Here is a 12015-nt window from a genome sequence, read left to right on the forward strand (position 1 = left end):
CTAATAATAGAGCACATTGAAGATAATAATTTTTAATCAAAGCTCTTCAACAAACATCTTATTCACATTAAAAAATAAAAAATAATTGAACTTATAACTATTTTAGATAATGATAAAATTATAATTATTTTATTTTATGATATCCGAACCTTGCACTCAGCAAAACTTCATCCCTAGTCGACTCACCCATTGACAACTATAACTGTTTTGATAATCCTAAAAATACTAACCATAAAAACTATATTTTATGGTAAAAAGCATGCATTAGCTTGAAAACAGGCTGTAATATAAGATATCCAAATAGTGCCGTGCACTCCACATAAAAGTTATAAGTATTAGTAATACCCAGAGAAAGAATACAATACAGTGAGTTTATGAAATCCTTGAAAATGGGTTTGAAGTTGGAGGAAAAGATGGTGGCAGAATACGTTGAGTCACGTCTCAGAGAGTTACTCAATATACCCATTCTTTACTTTCCTCATCATACTCCAGGCAAGTACTAAATTAACACTCTTTTTTCTCTTTCCATACCTGTAACTTCTTAATGCATTGATTGTATGGGTTTGCCATTAATGAACTTGCAAGAAATCCTTTTGCACTAAGACAGATTCTGAGTTTAGCTCTCTTGGGAATGAACCACAAACATTTTCCATGAAAGAAAACTCAAAATCTTTTTTCAGGATCTTGTTATTCAAATTCAATCTGGTTTGAGGGAATTGTTATCTAAATGATTTGATGTTAAAACAGAAGTAAAAGTGAAAAGGAAGATGATCGATTTAGGGGCAGCCCAGAATCTGATTGCTCCATTAGACTCCATCCACTCCAACAACACTAGCCTCTTTTTTCCGTGAGTATATCTACTTATATATATTATATTGTTTTCTACACCTCTTTTACCTGTGACCTAATTATCTTAGAAGTGATTATTTTTTCTTTGATTTTGAATTTGTTAGAAGTGCAGAGGATCTAAAGTATGAGACGCCTGCTATGGATCTGCTATCTTCCTCCCTTGGCAGATCGAAGAAGAAGATTAAAATTATAACTGAAATGGTGGAATGAACAGGGCTGTTTTGCTAGATTTAATATTCATGTATAAGTGTACAAGACAATGTTTCTTTGTTTAATCAGTAGAAATATAACAACTGGTTGGACTTTGTTTTGCATTCAAGATGTTTATTTTTCTGTCTTGCAAACATTTCAATTATTTTTTCCTGGTTTATGGCGTTTGTGTTGAGATCATCCGAATTCGTTCATTAAAATTTGAAAGAAGTTGAACAAACGATAATTAATCCATCTGTTTCAATGCAATAAGGTAGACTCAGACTCAGGTACAAATTGAAGCATTTAATAAAAGAAATTAAATTAAATAACTGAAATTAAATTATATAATTTAAATTAAGTGCAAGTCATTTAAACTGAATTTTCATAATAAATTAAATAAAATTAAATAATTAAATTTAAATTAAATTAAATTAGTTAAGTGTGCTCCATTTAAACTTAATTTTCATAATAAACTAAATAAAATTAAAAATTATTTAAAATTAAGAAGTCTTTAAAAAATTAAAAAATAAATAAATAATTTAAATAAAATAAAATAAAATAACTTGAATAAAATTAAATATTTTAAATGAATGAAATTAAATAGCATAATAAAATTAAAACTTATTAAATAACTTGAATTAAATTAAATAACTTGAATTAAATTAAATAATTTAAATTAAATTAAATAATTTAAATTAAATTAAATAATTTAAATTAAATTAAATAATTTAAATTAAATTAAATAATTTAAATTAAATTAAATAATTTAAATTAAATTAAATAATTTAAATTAAATTAAATAATTTAAATTAATTTAAATAATTTAAATTAAATTAAATAATTTAGATGAATTAATTGAATAAAATTTAAGAAGTACACATTATAATTAAATTAAATAATTATATTAAATTAAATTAAGAACATAGTTCTAATTAAATTAAATAACTTAAATTAAATAATTTAAATGAATTAAATAATTAAAATGATTAAATTAAATAACTAAAATATTTAAAATATAACAACTTCTCATTTTAAACATTTTAAATATAACAACTTATTTACTACCACTACTTGTGTATGAGTCTTGATATAAAACTTTTATTTTCTATGGTGCCATTTATGGATGGATTGCATGAGTGAAAACTAAAGTTTCAAAAGAAAATTATATTTTTAAACTATTGCTTCTCATGACCCCACATAGCTGATGGGAGGCAAATGCAAACATATGCATCGAACACAATGGTAGTTGCATTGAAATGCAACACCAAGATGAAGAGAATTGGAGGCAAACTATATGCATACTTGATATAGGTTACTATTATTGAAGCGTATGACACAAAACTTCAATATTTTTAATAATAAGTTTAGTTAGCTTGTAGTTATAATAAGACTTCTCCGTGCATTTGAATTTATGAATTCATTGTATGTTTAGTTTGTTTATTATTTGTATAAAACAACAAAATCTTTGTATTCTTTTTTATATATATACTGCTTACAAGGTGAACATTATTGAGCTTAATTTGAGTAAATAGTTTTGTGGGATATTCAACTACTTGATTGTAGTAATAAGATCATTTTCAATAACTATAATCCTCTTAGGACGAAGAGGAGACATTAAATCCCTACCACATTCTTCTACTAGCTAGTCAAATCATTATCTACCTTAAACTATCAATAGTTTTATGAACCTCCTCAAAATTAGGAATAGGCTCCTCCTTATCAACCTACCTTGTATCATTATTTTTCCAAACAAAGTTTTGTGTTTTATTGTTCAAGAACAATTATGGATACGACCTACTATATTGCATGCATGACAAATAACTGGATAGTCTTCATACTCAATTTGTTGCACCCAATCCCCAAATTTAGAGGATAGGGTGATTTGGGTAGGGAGAACCTGATTTTTCTCCAAAATAACATAATGTTTAGAAAATAATAAGCACTTCATATTTATTTTGTAACCCTATTGGTAGCATTGTATGGCCCCAAATAATTGCCAATAATTAGGAAAATCTTTTCATTCCATAATTTTAGTGGCAACCCAAACAAACAAACCCAAATAGGAATCAATGACATTTCTTTCCATGAGTTAAAACCAGGAGATCAATTTTCAAGAGTAAGACCATTTAAACCTAGAAAGATGGGCCTCCATTAGGAATCATAGATTTATCCTCTTGGAAAGGAAAGGAAAAGAAGAAAAACAATTTATAAAAGAAGATGCCTAAATCGCACCACGAAGTTTCCAAATCTAATTATCCATCTTCTAACAAGAGAACACCTAAGCCAATCCATTGAATGAACAAACAAAGAGTCAAGAATGTCAATGCTGATATGAGCATTCACTAAAACCTCAATTATCATTATTATGCCAAACTATGAAGTGAACCACCACTTTTTGAAATCAATGGTTTATAATTGAGGACAAGGATACAAGACTATAGAATTAATCTTAACCATATGCTTAAATTTATATTAATTTAGAAAAGAATTTTTTTATGATTATTAATAGAATTATAATGTGCATAAAAGAAAAAAAAAACTATATCTTCTTTTGATCAAAATATCTTTTAATATTATTTATTTTATTATAATATTTTATGTTTTTTTTAAGTTTCTAAAAAGAAAGAAAAAATATAAAAAAAATAGAAAGAACACACTTTATTCTAATTCTTCTTATTCTTCATTTAAACACTAATTTTTCATTAAGTTTAAAATTTATTTTAACGATTTATGTCTTTTAATGAAATTATAGATAATAATTAAAATAATTTAATTTTATAATTATTTAAATTTTATTAAAATTTTAATTTTTGTAGAATAGTTACGTTTTGAATTAAACTCTATCTTTTATTACAATCTTCATTTGATAAGACTATCTTTTTGTGAAAAATTAAAAGAATACTCTATGAAATCTTAATGTTTATTGATGAAAACCATATGCCTTTAAATAGGCAATACAAACAAAACTATAATGTAACCAAACTACAGAAACTAACCAATGGTAGTTTATTGAATTAAATTGAAACTAAACTAACGAACTAATGTAATAATGCCAACATTCCCCCCTTATTACATTAATGTGAAGACGAGTGGAACATTGCAAGGGTTTTCAACCCAACGCTTCTAGAGACTTTGATGATGTACATTCACTAATCCTGCTCACTCACCCAAGAAACACCAAACTGACTGCATCGATGGATCTCTTGACTGTAGAATGTAATGCCCCGCCAGGAACCCTAAAGGATGGCAACACAACAAGGCAACTAAAAGGCGCAATAATTTATTTATGTTTTTTTTTTTTAAAGATTAAATGAATTAATCATAACTTTGCTCAATAATTAACATAAGCGGAAGACTAACATTACATCCTAAAGGGTTACCAACGAAGATTGCTTCAAAATAAAACCACATCACCATATTAATCCAATCTTCCATTTAAATTAAGGAAAGCCAATAACGATTAAATAATTTATATTCATAAATTGATCTCCAAAGGATAGGCTGAAAGAATTACAACATACATACTTCCAAAGATTCATTTATACAAAATAGGAAAGATAATTGAAACAATATACATCCCATGACTTTAATTACATGGCTTCCATAAATTACATGGCTTCCATAGAATAATAAAATACAAAGGTTACAAGTTGCTGATACAATGGCCACACGGGCCTCAAGGTACAAAATCAAGAACATAAGTGCGACATGAAGCAAGAACCAAGATGCACCGGCGAAGCCAATCCTCACGTGAAGGTAGGAACAAGATATCCGATGGGAGGTGGCACTACCACCCGACCATGTGATCCCATAAAGGAACCACCCCACCGTGCTAGGAGATAGCAGACGACCCTTAAGCAAGCAAGAAAAGTACAACAGTACACATGACTCCGCAGTACACAAGTGACTCGACTCACAAAACACTAGCGACCCTAGAGAGAGAGTGTCATCACATGGCTTAACATGGTTACCCTAGGTAGGTCTCCATAGGTCCCGGCCCCATCATGGGTTATCCTGGTAACCTCTCCCGAACCCCCGGCTCCATCTAAGCATCATGCGGACCCTACCATCCTTTCATGAAGACAAGGTGGTAAGTTTGCCATTCCAGGCCTTCCCAAACACCTTGAGCCTATACAAGCACTCAACTGTGTACGGGGTACATTATCTTAATTAAATTAATAACTACCCACCCCCTAAACAAATTATTAGGTTATCACTTAATAGCTGGCTTTCGAGGGGTTATCCTGCCATCCACTTTGGGTGCGGCCCCCGCACGAAAGCCACTCTCTCGACTAGGTCACTAACTGGATAAGACTATCTATGAGAACTCTATGGTGGACTAACAACCATAAATTATCCAGACATAACACAGGTGGAGGACTCACAGTCACGAACCCAGAGTTGGCCATTAAGGACATAACACATAATAGCCCACTTCCTCAAGGTTTGAACATCGACACCTGACCAAGGGTAAACATCGACAACATAATGACCATTTTAAACATAATGCGACGACATTAAAACAACTAGACTGCAATTATTAAAACGTAAGATCCTACACAAGCAATCTTTCATTGAGCAGTCAACATTTAAATCAAATTAAACAATTGTAAATATCGGCTAATATAAAATAATTCCAAATAACAACTATTTGTCAAATACAACATCATACGATTATTTTTCAATACTGGATAACAACACTAATATCAAATTTAACCTATACTTTCCTTAATTCCAACATTAATACTAACCTCTAATCGTTTAATTTATTTACACAATACCAGGCAATTATCCTCATTACTAAAATCGAAAAATTATTAAATAATCTCAACATCAATACAAACTACAATTAACACATTATTATTATTTAATATTAAATAACAACATATTGTTATTATTGTTTAAATAACAATATATTCTTACTTAATATTAAATACCAAAAACACTTATTGATTTTATTCAAACCAAGATATATATAACATTATTTTCGTTTTTTTTTAAAACAAAAAAATATATATAAAAAAAAACAATATTAAAATATACTACGTGGGGCCCCCAAGCACCCACGGCAGCAAGGCTGCTTTTCCCAGATTGGGGAATGCAGCACTTGCTGCATCCTCAGTCTGGGGAAAGCAGCGCTTGCTGCTAACCCCAGCACTGTGGTAACTGCAAGCTAGTGCAAGGGAAGGGAAGGGGGGTGCGTGGCTGGGTCGAGCCCAACTCCCCGCCACCGCCCCCAATGGTTTCATTTTCAAATTTAATCAATTTCCTTTTGGGTTTAATAAACAATTTAAACTCGTTTTTGATAAAAATGACTGAGACTAAAAAAAGATAAAAACTTAAAGACAGAGACAGAGGTAAAACCTCTGTTAAAACCAAATTAAAATTTAATTTTCCAGCCACCATAATTTGACAAACATTCAACCAAAAACCAATTAAAACCAATTTTCCAGTCACTAGTATTGCCAATTTTACCAGCAATAAACAAATCTTCTGAGACAAAACAAGGGCATTAAAATTTCATTCAAATCAGCCCAGTTTGCTCTAAAAATTTAATTAAATGGGAATAATCTTAATCCCCAAACCCCAATTGAATTTATTTGCTCCCAATCAAGCATGAACAAGGAAATTTAACTCATGACCATCATTTTTAAACTGGAAATTATCAGGGGGAGGTGTTTTATGAATGCTTGGCAAAATTTTGCCAGCATAACACTACCAAAACCCAACAAATTTCCAAATACAAACAGCAAAATAAACTAAGATATTTCTTGCACAAGCAAAGATGAAACAATACAAATTTAGTTAAGAAACTACATGAAGAGAAATTAAGTTTGAATTTGATAACAAATTGGTAGAATTCTTCTTCCACAACCCATGACAAACAAACACCCAACACCCAAAATTCACAATTCAAGATTTTAAACAAATAACAGAAAATGGGAAGAAAGCAAGGATTTTTTTGTTGCAATAAGCAAGGATTCAACCAACCTCTATGACTTCCAAGCAGGAATGGTATGCTTCAGCAGGAATCCCAGCTAGTTCACACCCAAATCCACCCTTCAAGCAATTTTTTTTTTCAAATATCTTTCTCCTCCTCCAAAATAAGCATAACCCCCAAAAATCTCCTCCAAAATGATTTAGTAAGAAAAATCTCTTTAACCTAATTTTCTAGGTTGGAAGATTTCTATTTAAAAAACATTAAAATCCCACATTTTGACTTTCTTTTCTTTTCTTTTTTTTTTTTTTCTTTTTTTTCATATTCCTCAAAACAAATAAATGAAAATTCCCTCTTTTTGAAAATTACATTTTTTTTTTTTCATATATAGCAATTTAAATCAACTTTTCTACTAAATAGGAAAACAATGAGTTAACTTTATTTGCATATATTGGAAACAATTAACTAATCTATTCTACTTCTTCCGTTGGATCTAAACACGATTACTTTTCCAATATAAGCAACTAAAAATTAAAATCTAATAAACTAATCAATTACGCTTGATTCAAGACATAAGGCATAATAAGGAATAAATCGCTCAAGCCAACAAATAATGACAACTTAAACTTTAAATAATTAACCGAACCCCTATGGCACGCAAATTGAGAAAAGCAACAAGACTCGAAATTCGAACAAAAGGGATGAACGACCGACTGACGGCACTCACAATAATAGACTGAGGTAAGGACTAGGGTCAAAAGCTATCTCCTCCACTCCCATCGGACATATAAGACACGCTCAGACCTATGAAGCCAGGTGGAGACGATACCCCGTACCTACCCGGTACTTGTACCTGCAATATCCTGCATCATCGAAGCACACATACATGCATATAGATATAGAATACACGACACACACACCGATGAAGGAGAATCGCGACGTTCCCTGTCTCATCGAAACGAGTGAAGGAAAATCGTCCCCTTGCATCCAATACAATAGCAAACACGCAACATATATATGACACATCGCCTAGATAAAGTAAGATGTCAGTACGAGCAATAATCCATGAAATACTAGAAATCACCAATACTGAAATACTGAAAATAACTCATGCATCCAATATCCAGATAAACATGAAATAATATCAAATACGTCTGCAAAATGACAAGCAATAAAGTGCCACTGAACAGTAAACTGCAACACAAAGATAGTCTAATAAGTCCGATCAAAACGGGGTACTACATTCTCCCCCACAAAACTAGGCTTACTCCTGGAAGCCTAAAACAGATAAGGATAGAGCTCTCTCATCTTCGCTGCATCCTCCCATGTCGCTGAGGTCTCATCATTTGGGTCCCATAGGACCCTTACCTGGTCGATGGTGCGTCCCCTGAGGGTCAAATCCCGACGCTGAAGAATGCGCACAGGCTCCATAGAAAGCTGCCCGTCCTCGACCTGCAAAGCGTTCCAATCAAGAACATGAGTCACATCTGGGTGATAAGGTCGAAGAACTGAAACATGAAAGACATCATGGATGTGGGATAGACTCGGTGGCAAAGCAAGACGGTAGGCAACAGGTCCTATCCTCTCAAGGATCTCAAACGGGCCAACAAAACGAGGCGCCAACTTAGAACCCTTTCCATAATGGATCGGACTCTTATGCGAACGCACTCTCAAGAATACACGGTCGCCAACAGAAAACTGACAATCTACCCTGTGAGCATCTGCATACTTCTTCTGCCTATCCTGTGCAGCTACCAAATGCTCACGAATCCGCTCTACCTGCTGCTCCATCTCTCGAAGGATATCCGGGCCTATGAGCACCCTGTCCTCTAACCGATCCCAACTCAACGGAGTACGGCAAGGACGACCATACAAAGCCTGAAAGGGAGACATACCTATGGAGCTATGATATCCGTTGTTATAAGCAAACTCCACAAGATAAATATAATCCTCCCAATGCGACTGCTGGTCCATAACATACATGCAAAGCATGTCCTCTAAAACCTAATTCACACGCTCAGTCTGACCATCCGTCTCGGGGTGATAAGCTGAACTGAAGTTCAACTGAGTTCCCAAAGCATGCTGAAGTGAGGTCCATAATGCTGAGGTAAAGACTGGATCTCTATCAGAGATTATCCGCCTCGGAATCCCATGCAATCTCACCACATCTTCCAAGAAGACACGAGCCACCACTGCTGCTGTATAGGAAGCTCGGATAGGAACAAAATGAGAAACCTTCGTCAACCTGTCAACAATGACCATGATGGCATCATGACGACGTGAAGAAACAGGCAACCCAACAATGAAATCCATGGAAATGATGTCCCATTTCCAATCCGGTACTAAATTAGGCTGTAAAAGCCCTGCTGGGTGCTGATGCTCCCCCTTCACTCGCTGACATTCCAAACACTTCGACACAAAATCAGCAATGTCATGCTTCATACCAGCCCAATGATAAATCTGTCTAAGATCTGCATGCATCTTCTTGACACCTGGATGTGCCGAATAAGGTGCACGATGGGCCTCAGTCATGATCAAAGTGCGAAGACCCTCCAAAGGAGGTACGTAGATCCGACCAAGATGATGTAGAATGCCATCCGCCTCAAGACTATACCCAGTGAATCTACCCTCTAAGGGCCTTTCGGACTCCAACACGGCTCTAACATCTTGATACCAAGAGTCCTGAGGAAGAACTCCAAGAATTCTCTGTCTCAAGTCCACTCCAAGGGACAATGCTGAAACTTCATGCCGCCTACGACTCAAGGCATCAGCCACTACATTCTCCTTCCCCTGAATATATCGAACCTCAAAATCATACTCGCAGAGGAATTCCATCCACCTTCGCTGTTGAGCATTCAAGTTCGGCTGCGTGAAGATATATTGCAAACTGCGGTGATCACTATGCAGCTCAAACTGACACCCTAACAAAAAGTGACGCCACCTAACCAACGCATGCACTACAACTACCAACTCCAAATCATGAACTGGATAGTTCAACTCGTGGTCCTTGAGTTTGCGAGACTCATAGGCAACCACACGTCCATCCTACATAAGCACCGCACCTATACCTTCTAAAGAGGCATCTGTGCATACCATAAACTCTCTGGATGGATTAGGGACTGCCAAAATCGGAGCACTGACAAGGAGTTCCTTCAAGGCACGAAACGCTGACTCACACTACTCTGACCCAACAAACTTCTTCCCTTTCCTCTGAAGAGAAGTAATCGGGTGACCTATACGGGAAAAATCCTTAACAAAGTGACGGTAATATCCGGCCAAACCCATAAAGCTCCGAACCTCTGAAACATTGGTCGGCGCTGGCCAATCCACTATGGCTTGGATCTTCGAAGGATCCACAGATACACCCTCTCCTGAAACCACATGACCAAGATATTTCACCTCAGTCTGGAAGAAATCACACTTCGCCAAATTGGCATAAAGCTGATTCTCCCTCAAACACTGCAAAACTAGACGCAGGTGACCCTCATGCTCTTCCATAGATCTAGAATAAATCAATATATCATCCAAGAACACAAGGACAAAATGATCCAGGTATGCATGGAAAACCCCATTCATGAGGCACATGAAAATTGAAGGCGCGTTTGTCAACCCAAATGGTACTACTGTGAACTCATAGTGACCATAACGAGTGCGAAACGCTGTCTTATGAATGTCTGCATCATGAATGTGCAACTGATGGTACCCAGATTTCAGATCAATCTTAGAGAACACCATGGCTCCCTTCACCTGATCGAAAAGATCATCAATATGAGGCAAAGGATATCGATTCCGGATGGTTACCTTATTCAGCTGTCGGTAATCAATGCATAACCGAAGAGAACCATCTTTCTTCTTTACGAAGATAACAGGCGCACCACAAGGAGAGACACTAGGACGAATGAATCCCTTGGTCAACAATTCCTCCACCTGCAACTTCAACTCACTCAACTCCTGAGTAGTCATCCGATATGGAGCTCTCGAAATAGGTTTTGCACCAGGAACCAAATCAATGCGGAAATCTATGTCTCGCTTCGGAGGCATACCAGGAATCTCCAAACGAAACACATCAGCAAACTCTCGAAGAATAGGGTGACCATCAAGAGCAATTTCTCGACTCTCTCCCTCATCCATATCCTCAAGAGTTACTGCAAAAAGCTGACATCCTCTACGCATACACCGCTTAAGTTGCATAGCGGAAATCATACGTAAGGATATCGATCTCTGAACTCCAACGATCCCCACTTTCCTGCCATGGTCATCTAAACACTCTACTGTCTTCTGACGACAGTCCACATGAGCACTGTGAGATGATAACCAATCCATCCCCAACACTACTCCATAGGATCCCAAAGGAATGACATGAAGGTCAACAGAAGTCACAAAGAGACCTAGATCCAACTCACAACTAGGAACAAAGGCATCTACGACCACACGCACCCTGGTAGCCAACTCTACCTGCCACCTATCCGCCTGCCTAGCAGACATGAGTCCACACCGCTCCACAATGGACGAAGAAATAAAAGAATCCGATGAACCGGAGTCAAAAAGCACTGAGATAGGGATACCACCCAACACACCTACGGCCTCAATAACTGTCCCCTGATGCTCAGCCTGGCGGTTATCAACCGCTGCAAACACTCTGTGGGACCTACCGGCATCCCCTACTGTAGGCTCTGATGCAGCTGATCCCTGATTCCCTGTCTGGTGGATACGTTGAGGACACTGCACGGCTATATGACCATACTGCCCACAAGAGTAGCAAGCTCCTCTACCTAGTCCTCTACCTCCAGTCGGCCCACTGGACTGCTGAAAGCTTCCCCTACTAGGGGCCTGTGATGCACTCTGAGAAGACTGTCCTGGAAAACCTTGTTTGCTCCTCCGCCAGTTCCTGTTTCTTCTATGAGGAGGGTTACCACCCTGCTGGCCCTGAGACTGTTTCGGTTTTTGCTGCTATGGTTGTTGTTGCGGATGCTGCTGCTGCTGCTGTCCACCCTTAGCGGGTGCCTGAGGAGTCCTGAATGGTGCCGCTGACTGGG

General features: G+C 36.1%; 1 protein-coding gene across 1 annotated transcript; it reads left to right on the forward strand.

Annotated features, from left to right (window-relative positions):
• Positions 1-325: 325 nt before the first annotated feature.
• Positions 326-1219, forward strand: LOC131038098 (uncharacterized). Its single transcript, XM_057970406.2, has 3 exons — positions 326-492; positions 748-847; positions 954-1219. The coding sequence occupies exons 1-3, from the start codon at positions 375-377 to the stop codon at positions 1057-1059; spliced, it is 324 nt and encodes a 107-aa protein (XP_057826389.2). The 5' UTR covers positions 326-374; the 3' UTR covers positions 1060-1219.
• The last annotated feature ends 10796 nt before the right edge of the window (positions 1220-12015 follow it).

The sequence above is a fragment of the Cryptomeria japonica genome, chromosome 11 (assembly GCF_030272615.1).
Source record: "Cryptomeria japonica chromosome 11, Sugi_1.0, whole genome shotgun sequence".
Classification (NCBI taxonomy): Eukaryota; Viridiplantae; Streptophyta; class Pinopsida; order Cupressales; family Cupressaceae; genus Cryptomeria; species Cryptomeria japonica.

Bases quoted from the DNA above. Each gene is read 5' to 3' on its own strand.
- LOC131038098 (XM_057970406.2), top strand. From the start codon at position 375: ATGAAATCCTTGAAAATGGGTTTGAAGTTGGAGGAAAAGATGGTGGCA. The intron at 493-747 runs GCAAGTACTAAA...ATGTTAAAACAG, and splicing joins CTTTCCTCATCATACTCCAG to AAGTAAAAGTGAAAAGGAAG. The intron at 848-953 runs GTGAGTATATCT...TGAATTTGTTAG, and splicing joins AACACTAGCCTCTTTTTTCC to AAGTGCAGAGGATCTAAAGT.